General features: G+C 51.5%; 9 protein-coding genes across 9 annotated transcripts; 4 read left to right on the top strand and 5 right to left on the bottom strand.

Annotated features, from left to right (window-relative positions):
- Nucleotides 1-800: 800 nt before the first annotated feature.
- On the bottom strand, nt 801-4,775 carry ELP1 (putative elongator complex protein 1; the record flags this gene model as incomplete). Its single annotated transcript, XM_064869057.1, has 1 exon — nt 801-4,775. One exon carries the CDS (start codon nt 4,773-4,775, stop codon nt 801-803), a length of 3,975 nt encoding a protein of 1,324 aa, XP_064734554.1.
- Nucleotides 4,776-5,202: 427 nt separating this feature from the next.
- On the bottom strand, nt 5,203-5,527 carry COX15_1 (Cytochrome c oxidase assembly protein cox15; the record flags this gene model as incomplete). The annotated part of the gene is made up of 3 exons (XM_064869058.1): nt 5,203-5,225; nt 5,278-5,310; nt 5,359-5,527. 3 exons carry the CDS (start codon nt 5,525-5,527, stop codon nt 5,203-5,205), a joined length of 225 nt encoding a protein of 74 aa, XP_064734555.1.
- A 283-nt stretch (nt 5,528-5,810) lies between these two features.
- On the top strand, nt 5,811-9,071 carry MTR4 (ATP-dependent RNA helicase mtr4; the record flags this gene model as incomplete). Its single annotated transcript, XM_064869059.1, has 2 exons — nt 5,811-8,842; nt 8,891-9,071. The coding sequence occupies 2 exons, from the start codon at nt 5,811-5,813 to the stop codon at nt 9,069-9,071; spliced, it is 3,213 nt and encodes a 1,070-aa protein (XP_064734556.1).
- A 1,391-nt stretch (nt 9,072-10,462) lies between these two features.
- PMZ80_000610 (uncharacterized protein) lies at nt 10,463-11,509 on the top strand (the record flags this gene model as incomplete). Its single annotated transcript, XM_064869060.1, has 1 exon — nt 10,463-11,509. The coding sequence occupies one exon, from the start codon at nt 10,463-10,465 to the stop codon at nt 11,507-11,509; it is 1,047 nt and encodes a 348-aa protein (XP_064734557.1).
- A 229-nt stretch (nt 11,510-11,738) lies between these two features.
- Nucleotides 11,739-12,986, bottom strand: PMZ80_000611 (uncharacterized protein; the record flags this gene model as incomplete). The annotated part of the gene is made up of 1 exon (XM_064869061.1): nt 11,739-12,986. One exon carries the CDS (start codon nt 12,984-12,986, stop codon nt 11,739-11,741), a length of 1,248 nt encoding a protein of 415 aa, XP_064734558.1.
- A 1,937-nt stretch (nt 12,987-14,923) lies between these two features.
- PMZ80_000612 (uncharacterized protein) lies at nt 14,924-15,394 on the bottom strand (the record flags this gene model as incomplete). The annotated part of the gene is made up of 1 exon (XM_064869062.1): nt 14,924-15,394. One exon carries the CDS (start codon nt 15,392-15,394, stop codon nt 14,924-14,926), a length of 471 nt encoding a protein of 156 aa, XP_064734559.1.
- Nucleotides 15,395-16,719: 1,325 nt separating this feature from the next.
- Nucleotides 16,720-17,880, bottom strand: PMZ80_000613 (uncharacterized protein; the record flags this gene model as incomplete). The annotated part of the gene is made up of 1 exon (XM_064869063.1): nt 16,720-17,880. One exon carries the CDS (start codon nt 17,878-17,880, stop codon nt 16,720-16,722), a length of 1,161 nt encoding a protein of 386 aa, XP_064734560.1.
- A 787-nt stretch (nt 17,881-18,667) lies between these two features.
- On the top strand, nt 18,668-21,429 carry RNR1 (ribonucleotide-diphosphate reductase subunit rnr1; the record flags this gene model as incomplete). Its single annotated transcript, XM_064869064.1, has 2 exons — nt 18,668-18,844; nt 18,895-21,429. 2 exons carry the CDS (start codon nt 18,668-18,670, stop codon nt 21,427-21,429), a joined length of 2,712 nt encoding a protein of 903 aa, XP_064734561.1.
- A 950-nt stretch (nt 21,430-22,379) lies between these two features.
- Nucleotides 22,380-23,576, top strand: PMZ80_000615 (uncharacterized protein; the record flags this gene model as incomplete). The annotated part of the gene is made up of 1 exon (XM_064869065.1): nt 22,380-23,576. The coding sequence occupies one exon, from the start codon at nt 22,380-22,382 to the stop codon at nt 23,574-23,576; it is 1,197 nt and encodes a 398-aa protein (XP_064734562.1).
- Between the last annotated feature and the right edge of the window lie 187 nt (nt 23,577-23,763).

Consider the following 23,763-nt stretch of genomic DNA (forward strand, 5'->3'; position numbering starts at 1 on the left):
GCTTTTTCGCAAAAGGCCGGACTGCCCGAGGATTTGGATCGAGTTCTTCTGGTTGGGCCGGTGCACATCGAGTGTCTTTCTTTGCCGAAGGTGCCACAGCAGTGAACTGAGGTCTGCTGCAACGATGTCGCTTTTCTTCACCGTGCCTATCTACATGCACGTCTTGCGCATTCAGACGAGCCAAAGTCCCCGGCGGCTCTTGAGATGGCATAGCATAGTCCACGGACGTGACTCGGGCAATGATGGAGCTTCCTGGAGGATGACTTCAGTGGCTGACACACTTCGTGGGCATGATGTTCTAGCATTGTTCTTCCCCAGTTTTATGCTTCGGCACGTGCTTTCGCCTAATCTGGCAGTTGCACAAGCGTGGCTGCGAAGCCTGAGACAACGCAGGCTCTTTGGTCAGGGCTTTGCGGAAAGCTTGAAGCTCGTCCGTATCTGTATGAGTTGTCAGCGCCGACGTACAGGCAATGCTGCGTTCGCAACGAGTTAGATTATTCGGCAGCGCTTCGAAGTCTACACGATCTGCCCACCTGACACCCAAGGTCTCCTGAAACCAACGTGTCAAGTTCAGGGAGCCTTGGGGATCTCGAGATGATATTCGAGATTCGAGGCAGGGTCGAGCGCTTTTGGTCGAAGCTGGATAGGAGTGGAAGAGGAGAAGATTGAGAGTCGAAAGAGAGATATGTGTAAGAGGACAAAGACCGCGAACAAGCAGGCACTTCCGAAACATGAAACATGTCGGACACACTCGCTCCTGCCATGTATCTCGATGCGTTCTATTGTAGAAGTGACAACCACTACATCCCACTCTTCCATACCTTTATCTCTGGAGGCGGCTTCGATGCACCTTGGCTCTCTATCTGACTGTCATACAGCACACCATCTGCGCCACTCGGCCTGCCTTGCCCATCAACATCATACGTGCTCGCCTCACCATTCAGATTCTCCTTCGCAGTCTCGGGCCACACTCTCTTCCTAGCATCCTCAGACGCTCCATGTATGCTAGCCATAACCTCTTCTACTTTCTCCGCCTGCTCCCTGAGCCCCCTTCTCCTCAGACCCGACACGAGTCTCCTCACCTCCTCATGCGTGCCATTCACCCGCTCAATCAACCGTCCCACACTCGCAACAAGATATTCCTCCTCATACACACTCCCCTTCTTACCTCTTGCCCGCTTCCTCTCCTCACGCCGCTTGGTCTTACTCGTCTTCCGCGACACGTTACTCGCCACTGTTCCTGCAAATTTCGTACTGGCTTGACTACCACCGGCACCGCCACCATAACGCGTGAACATGCTCTGACCACCTAGTGTACTGGCGTCGGTGGGCGCAAGACTGACATTGTCTGGGATATCCGCTCCATCTCCCATCGCTGCATCACCACCGAAGAACGCAAGCGGATCTTCAGCTTTCTTGACACGCAACTCTTCGATTCGTGGGACTTGGCTGTTGAGTTGTGTCTGGCAGTCTGCGATGAGTTCGAGAATCTCACCGAACTTGCGTGTGAGTGCCGGGTCGATTATGCTAGGTATTTGAGATGACAGATTGCGGCTTGGCATCGAGAGAATACGTGTTGCTTCGGCGAAGTACGAAGACTTGCAGAGCAACTCGGCGGCAACGACCGGCTCGAAAAGGTACTCCAGCTGGATGGTGGCTGCGGACCGGTAGTCGCGATTCTCCTCGACGCAAGTTGTTGCTAGGCTGCGGGCTAGAGCTTGTAGCCTGTCATCGGGTAGAGGGATTAGGCATGCGCAGGTCAGGGACTCGCGCCATTGATGGGCGAGAGCATACAGTGGATAGGCGGATTCGTGGTTCGAGAGAGATTCGTAGAGGGTTGCTGCTACGGCATGTTGAGATTGGGAGGAGAGGTAATCTGCGTGTAGGCGGGTGACACGCTGAAGGTGTGGTTGATCGTGGGAGTAGAGGCTGATGGCTTGCGGGTAGAGGTTGTGCTTCATTGTGTATGCTTCTACCTCGTCGTGCTCGTTCATTGCATGTAAGGAAGTGAGCGCTTTGGCATATTTCTTGAGGTGGTTGTCGATTGTGTACTTCCTTCTCAGCTCAGGCAAGGACTGTAGATTCTGTAAGAACGGCATGTACTCTCGTGGATCCCGCTGGGCGTTTTGGGCTACAAGCAGGGTGAGTTCGAGGTCGTAGAGAGCAAGAGCGGCATCAAAGAGACGATTTGTATCGGTCAGGAAGCACAGATGAGCTACTGCCAGATCTGCTTCTTCCATCGAAGTCTGACGAAGTGAGGAGACAAGTGTGAGAGCTGAGTTCACATCCGGGGGCCGTTTGCACACATGAGCTGTGATGATGTTTGGGAGGTAGGCTGCACCTTTCCTCCCTAGAGCAGAGATGAGGTTGTCGCAAATTGTGTTGACCTTGTTGACTTTTGCGATACTCGGTAGAGCTGCTGTGTTCGCGCCGTTGACTGACAGCTCTGCCTCCATGCTCGTGTCTCGGTAAAGCGTCTTGGTTACATTCTCTTCTTTGAGCTTTTGGATGAACTCGTCGACGCGACTTGGCTTCTTGAGCTGGTCAATGAATTTTTCGATGTTCGCAGACCACAACTGTGGGTCGAAATCGTACAGTATGTTGAGGTCGACCTGATGACTCTGGCAAGCGATGAATGCCTTTCGATAGTCCAGGTTCTTTATGTGGCTCCGAATGCCGGTCACAACTAGTATCCTAGGGTAGATAGTTTCCAGGTTGCCTCGGGGCATCTGCAGCACTACGGCATATGTCGATGGTATAACTGTAACAATCCTCGCGCCTCGCTCGATTGCCCTGCATCTTTCATCAACTTCTGGCTCGTCGGCCGGGAAACTCATCCGAGGTTCATCGGTCAGATGGGCAACCTTGAGCAGGTGGTTCGACGTCGTGTAAACTAGGTGAGCATCGGTAACAGCAAAAGACGTAACTTGGGTGGCTTTCTGTACGCCATTGACTTCCAGCGCCTGTGCCTCCGTTAGAGACACACCACAGTGTATCTGCTCGGCTGTCTCTGGCAGAGCTGCAATGGCTGACAAGCTGGGTCCACTGAACGTCGGACAATGCGATGAATTGATGGTCGTAGAGGATATTTCGCGCCCGGTTCGAAACCAAACCTCGTCATGGTTTGAGTCGACCAGCATTTGCCGTGCACTGCGAGCTACTTCAACATCAAGCGTTCGCAGATCTGAGCTTGACTGGGTTGTGGCCACCCATGTATATTTGTGGCAGAACGCCTGATCTTTGGAAGATATGCTCCGAGCTGGAGCGAGCAGGAAGACTTGATCGTCATGTTGAATCACAATCTGGGTGGGCCGTGGGTGCATGGCAAGGTCCTTTTTATCGATAGTGTATCGCTCAGTGTGCCGTACAGTAGCATCCTTACTGCTCGCTTGACGCATCTCTAGCCTGCAAAGGTAGAGTTGGGAGTATGTGAGGAACGCTATGCGTTGGCAGGTCCGGCTCATGGCGCAGGCGACAATATTCTCGTCGGCATCAATCTCTATATATGCCATAGGAGGCGGTGCATTGACGTGCTTGAGGGGTGTAAGCTTAAGCCTCTTGCCATCGATCACTGCTACCAGACCATAGTCGAATGGCGGACAGAGTGAGCCTCTGTTGACCGATAAGTCCATGGAAACCGACTGCGCAAGGTTTGTGTTGCATAATGAGAGTCGTAAAGGGTCTGTAGCATGCCATTGGATGTCTTGTAGATCCTTCAGCCTCACCTCCTGTTTGAGGTAATAGTGGTAGTTGCCCATGGTCCAGAGCTGTACACGATCCATCATCCTGACTGCTAGTACGGAGGAGTCTGAGTTCCAAGAAAGCATGATGTTGGCACCAAAAGATTTCATCTCGACCTCGGTGAGCCGCAAGTCGAACTGACCGTGGCGGAGGCCATTCCGCTCGAAGAATACGACCTCAGCTTTAGCGGTGCCATCAAGTGTGCGCTTGACTCCCGCAATCAAGTTGCCGTATGGTCGCCAGCTCACCGCAGATTCCAGCCCATCGACAGGCTCAGAGACACTGTCTAGCACACCTTCAGCGCTATAGACTCGAACAACTCTTCTTGAGCTCGCCATAGTGCTATTCACAGCAACGTAAGCGCCATCGCCCCTCCAGCTGATAGTGGTCTTGCCGTCATCGTTGGGACTGGGCTTACCTTCCTCGACAAATTCTGGCATGGTCGGGTCCTTCATAGCTTTGGCACGTTTGCCCTGGAACTGTGTCTCCTTCTTACCCCAACCCACCGAGACGTGCTTCGACAGCTTGAGGTCATCGTCTTGCAGTGCAATCTCGTTGATCGGCTCGAGCTGTTGACTCATCAGCACGAACGATCCTCCACGGGTGATGACAGCAAGGAAAGAGGCGTTCCAGGACCATTGTGCTGCTGCTATGCCAACATCAATGCTGCCAACGATTTCGATCTTTTCCTGATCAGGTTGTGGTTTCTCGCGCACGAGTATCAAATCTCCACCAGCGAGCGCAACACATATCGAGGAAGTCTCGTGAACGTAGTGCAGGGAGAGGATTTCATCACATTCCAAGTCGGGCAGTGGGCATGGCGCATCCCATGAAGTGATCACTGTTCCTTGTGGTGAGCCCGATAAACCTGTAGGACACCTTCTCAGCTCGATGACTGCCTTCGAAGCAGTGGGCCCAAAAGCGCATATTATATCATTTGTCGAGCCATCAAATGTGGTTGCCGACAGTGGCAGACCACTTTCCAACGAGTCGAAGCTGATTTCATCAATCTCAGCAACACTCAAGTTGCGCATGTTGATAGAATCGTGGTGCTCAGCTGTTTCTACTACGCAGAAGCTTGAGGTATCATCTTGGCTACTGTCCGAATGGTTGGTACCTCGCTAGAGAAATGGCTGAACCAGTGGATCTTTGCAAGTGGTGTCAAATAAATTTACGATTTACTTTGGGGCAGGGTAATTTTCACTAGCGTGCCTCAGGAGCATTCTGAGTCTATGCCCGGATACCATGATGAGCGACACCATCACTACCACGAGAAGAGCCGCATACAAACAGTTGTTGGGTAGCAGATGGCCATTGAATATTCCATGCAATTCTCATTTGTGCCGTTGCGCATCTCTGCTGACCACAGAGAGTCGGGTGCTGCGTATGTACAATGTCGGTCTATTTCCTTCAACCACCACCACCGCTCAGAGTGAAAAAGCAATGCCCATCTCGACAATTTTAATTCTTGTATGTTTGCCAGACTATTTGTCGTGTTAGTAGCCTTCCATAGAAGCAGGTCTGAAGCTCTCATACCAGCCATGCCGATGGGTACACCGAATCCAGTGGCTAGTTCTCGTTAGTCCTTTTCCATGTCGTAAGTCGGTGGTACCGTACCCATGAACAGCCAGTATCTCACAGCAAAGAATCTTGTTTGTGTATTGAAGGGCAAGTTGGACCGTGGACCCTCGGGGTAGTGGAAAGGACTAGCCATCTGTGACCGGGTAGTGGTGAATGTTCGTCGCGCAGCCGGAGCCACAGCTCGTGTGATCGCCCGTGAGTACATCTCTGCGGGTTGTGTAAGGAGCGGAGAGGTTTGTATGGAATGTTGTGGTGTGCAGAGGGAAGTGGCTGTAGGTGGTGGTGTGAGTATCTCAGAGCTGGTGCTTGCATTACGCCGCACCTTCCACAATCAGAATGCATCAACGACGTCATGTGATCTTCTCATTCGCGCTTTCCTCTTCACTAAATCTTTTCCATGCAAGTTTGTCGCATTTCTGCTGCCGACCTTTTCTGCTAACATATACTGATTCTACTTGCGGTGTGTGGCATACTCAGCTTCGCACATCATGGACGATCTGTTTGACGTCTTCAACGAGCAGCCCAAGGCTGTGCCACCGACCACGAATGGGGACGCCAACGGTACCGATGGCCAGCAGCGGCGGCGCAAGCGACAAGCAAATGGCGAGATGAAAGAGGATGGAGAAGCAAGTTCACCCAGCGAGGAAGGCGCCAAGAGAACCCCATCAGATACTGAAATGAAAGACGAGGATGCACCGGCGTCGAAGCGATTACGGCCGGAGAACGAACCAGAGCCAGTCGTTACCGATACCTTTGAGACTGAGAAGTCGAGAGAAGTCCAAGCTGCCGCTGGGCTTCAGGCCTCGAAGGAGAGTGGAACAGTTACGCTGTCTCACCAAGTTCGCCATCAGGTATCTCTACCTCCAGACTACCCTTATATACCGATTTCCCAGCACAAGTCTCCCGAGAAACCGGCAAGAGAATTCCCTTTCGAGCTGGATCCGTTCCAGGCTGTCTCTATTGCCTCCATAGAAAGAAACGAGTCTGTCCTGGTATCGGCGCATACATCTGCTGGCAAAACCGTGGTCGCGGAATACGCTATTGCGCAATGCCTGAAGAACAACCAGAGAGTAATTTACACCAGTCCCATCAAAGCCCTCAGTAATCAAAAATATCGGGAGTTTAACGAGATCTTCGGTGACGTTGGTCTGATGACGGGAGATGTGACCATAAACCCAACAGCGACCTGCCTGGTCATGACCACCGAGATTCTGCGCTCCATGTTGTACAGGGGCTCTGAGATCATGCGAGAAGTTGGTTGGGTCGTGTTCGACGAAATCCACTACATGCGGGACAAGACAAGAGGCGTTGTATGGGAAGAGACGATCATTCTGCTACCTGACAAAGTTCGATACGTCTTCCTCTCCGCTACCATTCCGAACGCTATGCAATTCGCCGAATGGATTACCAAGACTCACAATCAGCCATGCCACGTTGTCTACACCGACTTCCGTCCAACTCCTCTACAACACTACTTCTTTCCAGCGTCAGCCGATGGTATCCACCTGATCGTTGACGAGAAAGGCGTGTTCAGAGAGGACAACTTCCAAAAGGCAATGAGCACAATAGCTGAAAAACAAGGTGATGATCCCGCCGATGCCATGGCTAAGAGACGTGGAAGAGGCAAGGACAAGCGCACCAATAAGGGTGGTCAAAAAGGCCCATCCGATCTCTATAAGATCATACGCATGATTATGACCAAGAATTACAATCCCGTAATTGTCTTCAGCTTCAGCAAGCGAGACTGTGAGCATAATGCCATTCAGACCAGCTCCATGAGCTTCAACGACGACTCTGAGAAGGCAATGGTCACTAAAGTATTCAACAGCGCTCTCAACTCACTCAATGAGGATGACAAGAAGCTACCACAGATCGAGCATCTATTACCCCTGCTCAGACGTGGTATCGGCATTCATCACTCTGGTCTTCTCCCTATCCTAAAGGAAACAATCGAGATCTTGTTTCAAGAGGGCCTCATCAAGGTTCTGTTCGCCACCGAAACATTCTCTATCGGTCTCAACATGCCTGCAAAAACCGTCGTCTTCACAAGTGTACGAAAGTTCGATGGTGTCAGCCAGAGATGGTTGACACCGTCGGAATTTATTCAGATGTCAGGTCGTGCTGGTCGAAGAGGTCTTGATGACCGAGGTATTGTCATCATGATGATTGATGAACAGATGGACCCGTCAGTCGCCAAAGAAATCGTTCGTGGTGAGCAGGATAAGCTCAATTCGGCCTTCTACCTTGGCTACAACATGATCTTGAATTTGTTGCGAGTCGAGGGCATTTCGCCAGAATACATGCTTGAGAGGTGTTTTCATCAATTCCAGAACACTGCCGGTGTCAGTGGCCTCGAAAAGGAACTACATCAACTCGAGAACGACAAGTCGGAGATGATGATCGAAGATGAAGCCACTATCAGGACGTATTATGATTTACGAAAGCAACTCGATCAGTATGCTGAGGACATGCGCATGGTTATCATTCATCCCAATCATGCCTTGAAGTTCATGCAGCCTGGTCGACTTGTTGAGATCAAACAGGGTGAACACAACTTTGGTTGGGGTGCTGTCATCAACTTCGCTCGTCGAGCACAGCCAAAAGACAGCTTAGAACAGTACGCACCACAAGAGTCGTGGCAGCTTGATGTTGCTCTACCAGTTGCTGATGGTGCAGCTATACCCACCAAGACTTCACAAGCACTACCACCCGGAGTTAGACCTGCCAAGGATGGTGAGAAATCGAGAGTAGCAGTAGTGCCTGTTCTGCTCAAGTGTGTGCACAAGATATCTCACGTCCGAATCTTCCCACCAAAAGACGTCAGTACGCAAACCGAGCTCGACAAAATACAGCGAGCACTTGGCGAAGTACAGCGACGCTTTCCTGACGGTCTAGCAACGCTTGATCCAGTCGAGAACATGGAGATCAACGATAGATCATTCAAGGAGCTCCTTCGAAAGATTGAAGCCATGGAGTCACGCCTTGTCAGCAATCCTCTTCACAATTCACCTCGACTTGAAGGCTTGTATAACCAGTATGCCGAGAAGGTGACAGTTACTGAGAATATTCGAGCCGTCAAGAAGAAGATTCAGGATGCACAAGCTATCATGCAACTGGACGAACTCAAGTGCCGCAAGCGAGTACTTCGGCGACTCCAATTTATTAACGATGAAGAGGTCGTGCAGATGAAGGCGCGTGTGGCATGTCAGATCAGCACTGGTGACGAGCTTATGCTCAGCGAGCTGCTGTTCAATCGCTTTTTCAACGACATGAACCCGGAGCAATGCGCTGCCGTCATGAGCTGTTTTGTGTTCGAAGAGCGGGTCAATGAGGTGCCTGTGCTGACGGAAGACCAAACAAGAGCGCTTCGAGAGATCCAACGACAGGCACGAGTGATTGCTAAGGTGTCGATCGAATCGAAATTGCCGATGAACGAAGAGGAGTATGTGCAGAGCTTCAAGTGGCAGCTGATGCCTGTCATATACGCATGGGCGACTGGCAAATCATTCGCTGAAATTTGGTATGTGCAATCATCGAAGGGATACGCGTAATACTAACCCCATTGTAGCAAAATGACCGACGTATACGAAGGCAGCTTGATTCGAACATTCCGGAGACTTGAAGAAGCACTTCGACAAATGGCCGAGGCAGCGAAAGTGATGGGTAGCGAAGAGCTAGAGAAGAAATTCGAGGAAGCACTCGGTAAGGTGAGACGAGATATCGTGGCAGCGCAGTCGCTGTACCTCTAACCTGCAGGTTCCGATGCCCTCGCTATGACCACGAAACAGTCGCCGCTGCCTACCTACCTATACTTACCACTTTTACTTCTTACCTTCCGTGAATAGATACTTATGCTTGATGGCTGGAAGGAATGGTGAGCAGTTAGCAAGCATGTCATTAATGTTGTGGCTGCTTCGTCTGCTCACCAGCCCTTTGTGCCTTTCATGTGCTGTGCAGATACTGGTATGCAGAATGCGTCTTCGAAGTAGTGGTCGCAAAACCATGGTGGCTCTCATATGCAAGTGCTTGTGGTGGCATATGCGTGCGTCGAATTGTGAGGTACTTCCGCGGCTTATCAGAGCCTCTATCAATTCATAGGTACTTATCTTATCTTCTTATCACCAATGGTCAAGCTCAGTCCTTTCTTAAGATGAACCGTGTTGTCCTTTCTCTAATATATTCATCCTTCTCTATTCCAGCTTTCCATGAGTTGTGTGCCTTCAACCGCCAGCAAAATGATGCGACCGAAACCGATACTCAATCTCAGAAAATTGCCTCGGAGATGCTGAGGTGCAATTTTGGGTTCCCACTTGAACACCGACCATTGTTGACATCATGTCGCATCGCTTACAACCCTGTGTTCGTCTTATGAGACAAGAACAGCTACCGACATAAGCAAGATGTTACTGCCCGCATGCGCGACGAGGACGCCATCACAGTCTCTTTCGAGTCTCTACGAGTGTACGCTGATAAAGCTGATATGTGGAAAGACACTAGACTGCGGGAATTTCTCGGATGCGACAAAATCATCCTTCACAGAAGTCACACTTTTCAGAACTACGGAACAACCCTCCTGCACGATCATCACTTCCCCAGATTTCGAAAAGGGCCAAGCTTCGTTAGCATCCGTCATTCCATCTCAGATGTCATCCATTCCTAGCCACTCCTAACATTTCTGTTACGAGAGATCGTCGGAATCACGGCATGTCAGCACCACTTTCTTCGCCTTTTCATTGTTTAGTCGGTTCTTACCGCAAAGCATAAACAATTTGCAGTGTTTTGAATTGCAGCTATGACAAAGACGAGATGGCGCTTCCCAGTGCCGCTCTTATGCCCGGTACCTCGCGCGGTAAGTTCTTGCAGCAACCTCGACGACACAGCTTTGGACGACTCAAATTCATCCTTACGACCTAAATTGCTCAGTTGTTAACCGAATAGCGACCTTGCGCTTGTACATAGTATCGTCTTCTCGTTTTCCTGGACCATTTTCTTGAAATTCTACTGCTTTTCGTACAAACTGACAAGCAGAGCATCACAGCTGGTCTCGGATCATCCACTCAGTCATTTACAGCCATAGCCGCGGCCAACAGGAAGCACTCGGCATGAGCTTCACCCGTCCAGCTCCCTCGCAAATTTCAAAATGACTACACCCAGCTCACAAGAGCGACATCCAATCCACACCTTCGACATAGACTCCCACCTCAACCACATAATCCCCCGTCCCCGCTTCTACCTCCTTCCCAAACCAATCTCCTACTGGTTCGGCTACCGCGCCCCAAAATCCCAGTCCCAGAACCAGAACCAAAGTCCGCCCTCCCAACCAACCTCCGTCCTCCTCAACTGGCTCTTCTCCTTCCTCGGCGCCTTCATCGGCATCGCCATAATCGAAAATGTCTTCCGCCACCTCCCCACCCTCGGCGGCCACCCCGCCCCGCTAGTAATCGCATCGTTCGGCGCAGCCGCAATCCTAGAGTACAACGCGATTGAGTCCCCCCTATCCCAACCACGGAATCTAATCATGGGCCACTTCCTCTCCGCCGTGATCGGCGTGGGCATCACGAAACTCTTCCACCTACTCCCCGAAGCACGCTTCGAGGACCTCCGCTGGCTGGCGGGCGCACTGAGTGTTGGTATCGCGAGTACAGTGATGGGCGTGACGAAGACCGTGCATCCTCCTGCGGGCGCGACTGCGTTGTTGGCGGCTACGACGCCGGAGATGACGGTGTTGGGGTGGTGGTTGCTGCCGCTTGTGTTGTTGGCTTGTTGTCTTATGCTGAGTAGTGCGATGTTGGTTAATAATTTGTATAAGCGGTTTCCGGTTTATTGGTGGACGCCGGCTGATTTGGAGAATTTGAGGCAGTCGGAGGTTGTGAAGGCGAAGGATGTGGAGAAGGATGGGGGGAGTAGTGTTGGGAGTGTGAGTGATGTGGGTGGTGGGAAGGTCGGGAGAATTGAAGGGGGGTCGGGATCGGATACTGTGGCGGCGAGTCATGATGAGGGGGAGGGGGAGGAGTTTGATACGGCGGAGAAGAAGAGGTTGAGGAATATTCATGATAATCCGGAGATGAAGGTGCAGATTGAGATTGATAGGATTGTTGTGCCGGATTGGATGGGGTTGAGTCAGTGGGAGGTGGAGGTGTTGGAGGGGTTTCAGATGAGGTTGAGGAACTCGGAGAGGGAGGCGTAGGATGGTGAGTTGTAATGGAGGTGTGGAAGTCGCGCGATGAAGGAAGATATTGGAATATTATTGGATATGAGCTAGAGATATCCTGAACCGAATGCATAGTCTTGCTCTTTCTTTTTCCAGAGTGGTGGGCATTGTCAGATATGTGCCATGCTTTTCTGTACGTACCGTATCCTCCTCAAAAGAGATTGGCAAGACTTTCCGTCCAATCTCCCATTCGTGGCTTCCGCCCCTACGGAACCTGCTTTGCGAAGTATTCGAACTCGATGCTGTTGTCCGTAGCCAACTTTTTCGCACGGTCAAGTTCATCAATAAGATCGGATCTTGTTTGCATGCCAGGAATAGTGTAGAAACAATCGTTACAGTGCGGATATATGGCCGAGATCTTTACGCTTTTCAAGCACACAAGACGCCTCCTTGCTTCGATAATACCTGCTATAATCTGATAGACGTAATCCTTTTTCTTCCTGAAATCGAAAATCCAATCGATATAGAAATTAAGTTCGCACAGGGTATCCGGTAGGAGCGTACCGATGGCTCTTGGCTCTAACGACTTGGATTCATCAGAGTTCTTGGCTATGTGCTCGCAGTCTGTCCAGCCTAGCAGCATTGCGACGTCGACCTTCATGCTTTTGAGGCAGGAAAATCCTCTGAATGAGTGGTGGCCTGTGGTGAGGCATTGGTTGGGACTGAATGCGGCGCCGTGTATGGACAAACGCTCTAGAGTAGCGGACTGGTGTTTTAGATTTTTGTAGATGGTCGTCAAGTGTGGTAGGCGCCGTGGAGGCGGAAGACCCTCGTCATCCGAGTCATGGTCATAAGGTTCAAGGGGTTCTTCGTTCGTCAGCTCGAAGTCCGTTAGGCCTCTTGGTGCTCGCAACAGAACCCGAATGGTGGATTCTTGCATTTCGAGCGTGCGAATGGTGAGCTTCTTCAGTGCGCTGCATCGCGGCCGCAGATTTACTAAAACGTTCTCCCCGGAAAGTGTCGTGGTCTTTATGTGCAATTCTTCCAGCTTTGGTGACAGAAGCAATGTCCCAAGAAACACAACATCGAGACCCTGTAGCAGATCGTCCATATTTATTTCTGGCCTATCTAAATCAAGCGTCGTGTCCAGGGAGCATATGGCCAGCTTCTTCAAGTCCGGCCAGGACTGGTCAAGGAAGTTGCAGCCTAGGGGATATGGTACCTCCAGAGATCTCAAACTCGGGGCGTATACGTTTAAGAAGTTACCAAAGCTGTTACATTGGCGTGTGATCCCGGCTTGATAAGCCGTGAGATTTTCGTTGCAGCCACCTGTCCAGGGGCATGCGAGTCGAAGCTCGAATTCCTTCAAACACAAGCCGAGCTTGAAGTTGCCCTCGATGGTGCGCGCGAGAGGTAACAGCCATTGGTGGCGCAGCTCTGGAGCACCACCCTGGTTGGGAATTTGAATTTCTCGAAGAGCACGTGCTCCAACACTTTGTAGAGGAAGCTGCATGTTTTTGCGAAGTTATGCATATGCTTGCGGTCTCTCTGGAACGTTGCTGGGAAGTGGCTATCCAGGCTTCTGGCAATCTGGACGAGTAGCTCCCTGGGTAGTGCTAAAAGGCCAGTCATCTCGTTTCTCGGTAATATGCGAGGTAACTTCAGGAACCGCCGTGGGTTGCTATCTGTGTTCCATGTGTTGCTAGGCTGCGCGGCGAAGGGCATAGAATCGCGATTGTCGCACATCGCGGTTGCCGAGCGGGCTGAGTGAAATGGTCTCCTTCGACTGTGTGATGCGCTATATTGATCAGTAGGTCACGCATACCGCTGTATCGGGCGTGGATGGTGTGATTGAAGCACGTGCCGATGGAGAGAAATGAGGCACAGTCAAAATCGTGGCTAGCATTAGCATTTAAGTAGTCATCTTGTTCATGAGCAAGTTTTGGTACGACCGAACAGAATTTCCAGGTATTGGTACCGATAGTTTCAACTGCAGCCTGTCGACTCACAGGAAGTACTCCTACCACGGCCGGTACTGCATCAAGATGAGATGTGAACAATTTGCCATCCAGAAGCGGCACTTTTCGTCCGATGTAGGGAAGTGAAGTGTAGCTGTTAGTGAGCAGTTTGCCCGGCCTATGATGAGACTAGCATTCCGAAGGTTGAGTCCTGGAAGTGCCCATACCTTGCTGTTGTGACAATCGCTGCATATCGCCATGCATGGTGCAATTGATTCTTTGCTGAATGCTATAATCCCTAGCTGGTAAGTCGAGCAACGATACCGACGCCCAAGCGCGACTGCGACGCCAAGCGGTGCATCAGATGGTCATCGACCCTCAGAAACCGCGTGGCTGGAACAGCGTTTCTTGGTGTTCACGGAAGGCACGATGGATGCGATCTCGTGAAGATGGAAAGAGCATGTTCGAGAGACTGGGCTTTCGACTCAAGCAGTCGATAGTACACACGTCAGTCAAATTCGTCGTCGATCTTCACAGCATTATTTTGGACAGGTGTACCGATCACAGCTTGTACTCGTTCCGATATTTTCCATCCGGACGCTAAGAGGGTCACTGTACACTCTGAATCTATCACCCTGCCTTACCTCCTACTCTCTGCTACGTAATACTACTGTAGGATATCGAACAATCGAGAGAAGCTGATGGATATATTCGCTGAGGTCGAACCGATATACACAGCTTCATAAGCAAGATCCCTTGTTGATGTTTACAGTCGTTGACTCTTGAGGTGCAAAACAGGTTACCCTTCAGTTGTGATTTCCGCGTATCCGAATGAAAGATGTGGAGATGAGTATAGACTTCCTACAACAGCAGGCTCAGTTGACTAGTACGAGATTAGGGAAGAAACCTGAAGCTGAAGCAGGAGATACACTCAAAAGCTCGTACGTGGCATGAAGGATTACCGCAAACGCGGATGAAAGACTTCGATCAGATCATGGTGATGACAATCTGAGTCGTGCCGGTAGTATCTGGAGCACGCTCCGAATCCATTCTCCCGAACGCTGAATTGTCGTAACTCAAACTGCTGGTGAAGGATTGAGCTGTTTGGGTTGTGCATTTTCCTTTGTATTACTGCCATCTCGCTGATCTCTGCTCCACCAGGCAGGACTGGGAAGCAACGCAACGTCGAACAACGCAACGTTGCGCAACGTTGCGTTGCACAACGGACATTCGAGTGTTGCACAACGTTGCGCAACAATTTGATATAACGGAGGAGTATTAGGTAAGGCTGAGATTCAGCAAGGCTGGAGGATGATCCACCTCGACATCCCCCCTCTCTAGCCTATCGATAGCCTATCGATAGATCGCGCTAGCCGAATCGGGGGTATTGGCATTGTTACGCAACGTTACAACGTTGCGTTGCGACGACGAGATCATTGTTGCTAGCAACACAACGTTGCGTTGCTTAAGAGCGCTGCCACCAGGAATCACTTTAGCGTCGAGACAACTCGTAGATTCTACTCAGGCCAATTTCCAACGTGGTTTCGATCCCTACGCCCTTCATCAGTGTCTCAATTTGCTCTCGCTCCTCCTCGGGCCCTGCATCAAACGTATACAGATCCTCGCAGCACCGCATACAGTGAGGGTCCTCGACAGTAAGATACACAAGCTCAAGTTCCTTGAGTCTCTGTCTCTCGTCAACGATTCCTTGCATGATCTTGTAGATGAAGTCATTGCCCCATCGTTCCCGATAGGTTGGGTCGATGAGCAAACTGAGCTCCTTCAATGAGGATGGCAGGAGAATGCCTAGCTCTCTTGGTTCGAGTGTAGCCGGTTGCGAGATCGGCTTTCTGATGTGAATGCAGTTTTGCCAGCCAAGGAGGAAGGCGACGCCGCATTCTAGCACTTCAAGATGCGAGAAGTCGCGGAATGAGTGGTGTCCTACGTTGAGGGATCGAGTCATGGCGTGCCCGTCGCCTGGGATCTGGAGATCTCGTAGAGATCCGGTATGTTGCTTGAGAGTTTCGTAGATCGTTGTGAGACTAGGAAGGTCATGCCCCGGCACGGAGGGGTGATCAGAACCCCTGGCACTGAAGTCGGAGGGTCGAAGAGGGCAGATCTGAAGTTGAAGCTCTCGAGAGCGACCGGGGCACGAAGTAGTGCCGTTAAGTTTTCGTCGGACATCTGGTTCGTGCCTATGGTGAGTTCTTTGAGTGCACTAAACCTGGCTTTCGTAACGTTCAGACTGTGCACGCCAGAGATGAATGTGGTGAATATATGCAGCTTGTGGAAATTTGGAGATTCGAGGAGGTGTGGCACAAAGCTGAGGTCGGGCCTTCAGTCAAGCCTAGTTCGTATTCCCATGGCCGATGGCTGCCTATGCCAAGGGAGAAATCTGTGGTGGAGATGGACAGGACCTTGAGCTGGGGCCAAGGATGTTGGAGGAAGGTCGAGCTCGCTGAATACGGGATGTGCAGCTCTCTGATTCCGGGTGCATATTCGCCTAGCAGATTGCCAACAGCGTCACAAATGCGCTTCAAGTGATCTAGCTGTTCTTTCTTTGATCCGCCTCTGAAAGAGATCGTCCCAGGGCGCAATATGCACAGCCTTAGGAAGGAGCCGAGGATAAGACTGGCTTGGACGGCTTGAATGTAAGGTCCGACATGATTTGCCGCCAAGACTGCAGGGCGTCCGCCCCCGGGAGACAACGAAGTCCTGAATAGGAGTGGGCGAGCGACAGCATACAGAGTGGTGCACTTCTTCGCAAGACTGTAAAGATGCTCTGAACCATCGTCCTGGTAAAGGCCACGATAGTCTGCATGGAGAAATTCCGCGATTTTGCTCAGCAGCTCTGGAGGTAGACCCAATAACACCGCCATCTTTGTGGCGGGACGAGATTTGCTGTCAAATCTCGAGTGTAGCACAGCAGAAGAGTATGCTCTTTATGTACGATGCTCCGGCCTTAGCGATTGTGACACCCACCCTACGCGTAAGCGACTCTGAAGTGATACGTGTCATTGCACGTACTGCGTAGTGGTGAACACCAACGACGGCCTGCCACAGCTCGGTGTACTAGCAGCGAACAGCGACTTTGCCGCACATGCGTGCAAGAGCGATAGTGTTAGGCAAAGTCTGTTAGCATATTCGTCGAAGCCCACAGCCAGGACGGCCAGGCCGAGCATCGGTTCTGCCGCTTGTCACTGTCTCTGCACGAAACTTGTGATCGGCACTCGTTCTCCAGCATTGTGCGCATCCACGGTGGCTCAATCTCATTCAGTCACTGTGCTGTCAACGAACCAAGCCACTATAAATCCGCTGCTGCTTCACCATCGCGAGCAGCCGCCTTACCAACTCTGCCGTCCTTTCTGGCACACGAGTAGGAAAGTCATGCCCTACGTCTTCGAAGACAACATACTCGCTCTCCGTCGAGAGGTCGAGCTGCACCCTCTGCACCTGGATGGAGAATAACTCCACACTCTCCAACCACCACTCCGCCTCACACCTCTCGTCCCGCGTCCCGCCACCTTTCTTCATTCCTTCCTCGAACAACTTTCGTAAGTCACCAGCCATATCCGAGCACATCACTAGCAAGGGCTTGTCCCCCATCGCCCGCTTATCGATCTGCCTACAGCGCGCCAGTTCCCTGCCGCTCTCGTGCGTCGCCTCGTCGGCGGACGCTGCCCGCGTATGCGCCACGGCAGCCACAGCGGCCGTCCATTCCGCATCGCTCATGCCCGAGGCCTTGCGCAGATGCAGCACGTCTTCGGGGTCGACGTCGGCGACGACGCGTCCGAAGGCCGGCGGAGGGATTGGGCCCAGGCACTGTTGCAGAAGGCCGCTGTTTGTGTCCAGGAGCGCTATGCCCGCGACGTCATCCGGGAATAGGTCTAGGAACGTCCGTGCGATGATGCCGCCGTATGAGTGCGCCGCGAGCACGTACGGCGGCGCCACGCCGATGGCGCGCATCAAGGCGTGCAACTCTGAGGCTGAGTCGGACGCTTTTATCTCGCGGCTGGGCTTGATGCTGCTGTTTGCGGAAGGTTGTGGGGCGTCGTTGCGGGTAGAAGAGAGGGAAGACGAGGGCGCCTTATGCGTATCGCCCGCAGTCCACCATGGGTGATTCGTGTAACTTCCTAGACGGGAGATGTCTGTAGGAAGATCACTTCTCGGAGGGTATCTATCGCATGCACCGCTATCGTCTGATGCGGGACGCTCGCTGCGGCCATAGCCGGCGCGGTCGTAGAAGTAGTTGCGTGACAACTTGGAAATGGCACGGTGCAGGTGCACGTAGAGCTCGGTGGGAGCGCCGCCGCCAGTTATGAAGATGACCACCAGTGCGCCGGGCCTGCGAGTGGGGCCACCCGTGCTCACGAACAGCGAGTAGGAGCCGGCCGACACGAGGCCGGACTTGTCGCTACGCTCCCAGTCGTTGGTGGTCGTGATGATCATGACTTGGGCAAAGATAATTCAAGGATTGGGACACAGGAGTCGTCGCTACTAAGAGCAGAATGGCTCTTCCATCGAGAGGAGACACTATTGGTCCGGTTAGATCCTTGCGCTTCTTCGAGACGCGATTATGATTAGTTCTCGACAAGTATTATATATCCTATACCCGGTTCAATTATCGAATTCATTGTTAAGAATCGACTTGCGTCTATACCTACCACGAGCCGATGACATACTGATATAGACGACTGCTTTTTCTGTAATAAGCTCAACGAAGAAGGTCGGAAAGGTCACCGCACAAGTTGCGACACTAAGTTAGACGTTGGTTTCCAGCTGATGCATGCTATTCGTGAGCGTTGGCGATACTTCGTGGGGAGGCCTGCTACTTCTGGTGCTCGCGGACTGGATCGACGATGAGCACGTCACCAGACACACCTTAAGATGTCGCCAGAGGCTGGGAGAGGCTAGCAGGTCACGTGGGCTTTGAAATCAATTTAGAAGAACACGCTAGTACGCGTGGTAACCAATTTCGAACGCGTCTGTTATGAGCAGTGGGGCTTCGTCTAGACGTATTTCAGCTTGATGCTGTGCTTCTTCTTCCTCACGAGCATTCTCCCATATCTAACACACAGACTGAAGTCATTGACACCCTACTTAGACATACAAAGTCGTGCTGTGTTGAGCACCATAGGTCCATCACCAGTCTTGTCTCTCTAGCTTTTTTCTCCGCCACGATATCATCCCTTCATCTGCTCGACACGACTACTTAGCATACTGAAAAGCAAGCAGAATGTTCGTGTACAAGCGTGATGGACGCAAGGAGCGGGTGCAGTTCGACAAGATCACAGCTCGAGTGTCGAGGTTATGTTACGGCCTCGACCCTGAACATGTCGACGCGGCAGCCATTACACAGAAAGTCATCTCTGGTGTATATCAGGGCGTGACCACGATCGAATTAGATAACTTGGTAAGCAGCACAATCACTCTGATGCAATGTACACAGCTAACACTTCTCAGGCCGCTGAGACAGCAGCATATATGACAGTGATTCACCCAGACTATGCCACCCTCGCAGCCCGCATTGCAGTCTCGAATCTGCACAAACAGACCAAGAAGCAATTCTCAGCAGTCATGACAGATCTGTACGAGTATGTCAACCCAAAGAATGGCAAGCATTCACCCATGGTATCGAAGGAGACCTACGACTGCGTCATGAAACACGCCGACGAGCTGAATTCTGCCATCGTTTACGACCGAGACTTCAACTACCAATACTTCGGCTTCAAGACTCTGGAGAGATCATATCTGCTGAAATATGACAACAAGATCTGGGAAAGACCACAGCACATGCTAATGCGTGTGTCAGTTGGCATACATGGGGAGGATATTGAAAGAGCCATTGAAACCTACAACCATATGTCCCAGAAGATGTTCACTCACGCCTCGCCCACCCTGTTCAACGCAGGCACACCTCAAGCCCAGATGTCTTCATGTTTCCTCATTGACATGAAGGAAGATTCGATAGAGGGTATCTACGACACCCTCAAGACTTGTGCTATGATCTCAAAGAATGCTGGAGGTATTGGCCTGAACGTTCACAACATTCGAGCTACAGGCTCATACATTGCCGGTACGAACGGTACATCCAATGGTCTCGTACCTATGCTGAGAGTCTTTGACAACACTGCCCGCTATGTCGACCAAGGTGGCAACAAGAGACCCGGCGCCTTCGCCATCTACCTCGAGCCCTGGCATGCCGATGTCTTCGAGTTCATGAACCTTCGGAAAAACCACGGAAAGGAAGAAGTCCGAGCCAGAGATCTCTTCTATGCTCTCTGGATACCTGATTTGTTCATGAAGCGAGTTGAGAAGAACCAAGACTGGACTCTGTTCTGCCCCAATGAGGCACCTGGTCTATCAGACTGCTACGGCGATGAGTTCGAAGCACTTTTCGAGAAGTACGAGAAGGAAGGCCGAGGCCGAACAACTATGAAGGCACAGAAGCTCTGGTATGCGATCCTAGAAGCACAAACAGAGACCGGCAACCCCTACATGCTCTACAAGGATGCTTGCAATAGAAAGTCTAACCAGAAGAACCTTGGCACTATCAAGTCTTCAAACTTGTGCACAGAAATCATCGAATATACCGCTCCTGACGAGGTTGCTGTCTGCAATCTGGCTTCAGTCGCCCTGCCAGCCTTTGTTGATCAGGTCGAGGGTCAATACGACTTCGGTCGTCTGCACGACACCATCCAGATCATGACGAAGAACTTGAACAAAATCATTGAGATCAACTACTACCCAGTGCCAGAAGCCAGAAAGAGCAATTTCAGACATCGACCAATAGGTCTTGGTGTTCAAGGTCTGGCTGATGCATTCTTGGCACTCCGACTGGCTTTCGACTCTCCAGAGGCTCGACAACTGAACATTCAAATCTTCGAGACCATCTACCACGCTGCTCTGACTGCATCATGCGACCTAGCCAAGGAGCTTGGTGCTTATGAGACATACGAGGGCTCACCAGTCTCGCAAGGTCAACTTCAGTACGATCTCTGGGGCGTAACTCCAACTGATCTGTGGGATTGGGACAGCCTCAAGGCCAAGATCGCCGAACATGGTGTCCGAAACTCCCTGCTCGTCGCTCCTATGCCAACTGCCTCTACATCCCAGATCCTGGGCAACAACGAATGCTTCGAGCCCTACACATCGAACATCTACTCCCGACGTGTGCTGGCTGGTGAGTTCCAGGTCGTCAACCCCTGGCTCCTGAAGGACCTTGTCGACCTTGGTCTCTGGTCAGACAACATGAAGAACAGAATCATTTCCGATGGTGGTTCAGTGCAAAACATTCCCAACATTCCAGCCGACATTAAGGCTCTCTACAAAACAGTCTGGGAGATCTCGCAGCGAACTATTCTTCAGATGGCCGCTGACCGAGGTGCCTTCATTGATCAATCACAATCTCTGAACATCCACTTGAAGGAACCAACCATGGGCAAAATCACATCCATGCACTTCGCAGGCTGGAAGATGGGTCTCAAGACCGGAATGTACTACCTCCGAACAATGGCCGCCTCGGCACCAATTCAATTCACTGTCGATCAAGAACAGCTGAAGGTCGTGGACGCTAACATTGCCCGCGAGCGTTCAGGCCCAAAGAAGAGAGGAAGCTTGGGTTACCACAGCTCGTTCAATGCTGTGCCGCGACCAATGTACGCACAAAAGAACAGCTCTACGCAGAATGCTACCACAGCCAATGGTATCCCGACACCGAGCGCCACGCCACCTGCTAGCGACAATGGCGAGAAGCAGCTCGCTGCCAAGCTGCAGAAGAGCAAGCTTAGTGATGCGGAGGCTTCGAGCAACGAGGCGAGCCCGGTAGTCCTTCCAACAGACCCAACAAGCAAACCTGAAGAAGAGAGCCTCGACAACAAGAAGAATCAAGAGGAGGATGGAAAGACAACAGAGGAGCGTGAGGCTGACATCTACTCACAGAAGGTGTTGGCCTGCTCGATCGAGAATAAGGACGCTTGTGTCATGTGCTCTGGTTAGTCAATGGCTTCCGGGATGGATCGTTGATGCTGTGCACCAATGGATGTGATTGTAATGTGTTATGGTTGGAAAGAACATTGCTTGCTTGTTTGGTTTGGCGTTGGTACGACTGCATGGCTCAAGATTGTACGTTTATGTTTGCATATTTCTGGTTTGCTGAACAGATACCATAGAAGCAGAAATAATGCTATATTGTCCTTAAACGTTTTGTTATTGTTAAGCTATCATGTCATGCATTGCAAGGCTCTTGGTCTCCTGTACTAAGTCGTACCGTGCTCAGCATGTATCGACAGCTTGCCGGCTTTGATTACGTGTTCTAATTCCATGCTCGAGTTCCCCCCTCGGTCCTTCTTTGGGTCGGAGCGAACCAGACACGGTGATTCAACATACACTCTAGCAGACGGAGTGAGTGGATTCGGACGAGACGACAAGGGTGGGACACTGAGGTTGCTTGGAAGCTGCATCCCCGGAGTCGTCGTGTCAATAAGTAATATCATTGTCATCTTATTGAGACAATCAAGAGCCATATCACGACCACGGCTGCTCCATGGCCTTGACAGGACAAACTGGTAGTGGGGCGGTCACCCTCGAGGAATCTCGATAGCACGGTAGGGCACGTAGGTACAGGATGTCGTCACTCACAATGAAGGCAGTGATATTGAATGCCACCCTCTCTTGCCGGCTATCTGTGGCTCGGTGAAGAACAGATCGGTACGCCATTCTCCCACGCATCCGTTGGCAGTCACGATGCTGCACTTCCAGGTTGCGTGTACCTATATCAAGGTAAATATTCCCATGATGGTTCATCGTCTGGTCTTACCACAACGATCAACTCCAATCCAACACAGCACTCGAATCAACTTCTATACCAAACTCGACCATTGACCACCAGACTTTGCACCGACCCTTGACCATTGATCTGCTAAAAGTCTTACCACACATCTAACACCATGTCTACACCAGTCCCACCCACCCTACAGCAACACATCACCAACGACGCAGTCATCATCTGCATCGACGTCGAAGCTCACTGCCGCGGTCCAACCCGAGCCCAACTCGAAATGGCAATGTACGGCCACTGGAAAGAACGCCGAGTATGCGAAGTAGGCGTCACAATCCTAGATACCCGTCACATCAAAAATATCCCCCTCGACGATCGAGGTATTGAATCCAACAGATTCTTCCAACCACATGAGTTCGGCATCGAGGGGGCAAAGCACGACCCTGGCCCTGGGCGCAGGAACTGTCATCGCGCGGGCTTTTGGCCCGTTGGATTAGCCAAGGACTTCAAGTTTGGCCGGGTACGGTGGATCAAGAAGGAGGAGATCATGACTGAGCTGGTTAGCTTGATCGAAGGGCATGTCGACAGACCATCGAACGCATACCAAGGAGAACCGAAACAGAACTCAAACATACCTGCCACTTGCAAGAACGAAACACACAACGCAACTCGAACGTGCTGTCAACAAGCTGCTGCGGGCAAACAAGGGTATCGACCTGCTGTCTTCATTTACTTCGCTCGAGTCAACGATCAGATCTGGCTGAGTCAACATGATACCGACCTTATTGGAGCTTTTCCCAATAGCACAACCATCGATATTCAACAGACATTCCCTTCTACGACGATAGCCCGCAACCTCGGGAAGCCGCAGTGTTCGGCTGGGGACCTGCTGGAGAAGTTGGGTAACCCTACCGCTTCGAGACATAACGGGGGCAACGACGCGTTCTATGAATTGCAGGCGTATTTGGCGGGGTTGTGTTTGACTCGTGCACAGAGAAACACGATTGGTATTGGTGGGATTATCGAGCCAGAGTTGCCGAAGATGTGGGAAGGATGGGTCAGACGACATGCGAGTGCCATGGAAGATGTGAGGGCAAGATTGACGCGACCGTTCTTGTCGGTTGACGAGAATGAAGTGGCGTGGCCGAGCTTGTTGAGTGGTCCGTCTGCTTCGCGGTCCTCGTCAGTACAACAAGTCACGTCGTGCGCTCAGACTATTGTTTCGGCTGAGCCTGGGGTTTCCACAAGCAGCTCATCCGTTGCCTCGCCGGTCCTAGCAGCAATGCCAGCACTTCCGGGTAGTGATACCCAGCCTAAACGTCCTGCAAAGAAGGGGAAGAAGACTTGGGCACCTCTGGTGCTATGAGTCTGTTCTGGCAGAGTAGATTGATGGAGATGGGAAGAGCATGAGCCACACGCCATGGAAGTGCCAGGGACGCTGGAGGGCTGGTCGGCGATATTGTCCTGCTAGTGGAGGTGAACGACATAACCTGGCTAAGCTTGCCATGGGGTCTGACTGTTACGCCTGCTTCGCGACTGCCGCAAATTCAGAC

The sequence above is a fragment of the Knufia obscura genome (assembly GCF_036327395.1).
Source record: "Knufia obscura strain CCFEE 5817 isolate CBS 148926 chromosome Unknown scaffold_1, whole genome shotgun sequence".
NCBI classification, from domain to species: Eukaryota; Fungi; Ascomycota; class Eurotiomycetes; order Chaetothyriales; family Trichomeriaceae; genus Knufia; species Knufia obscura.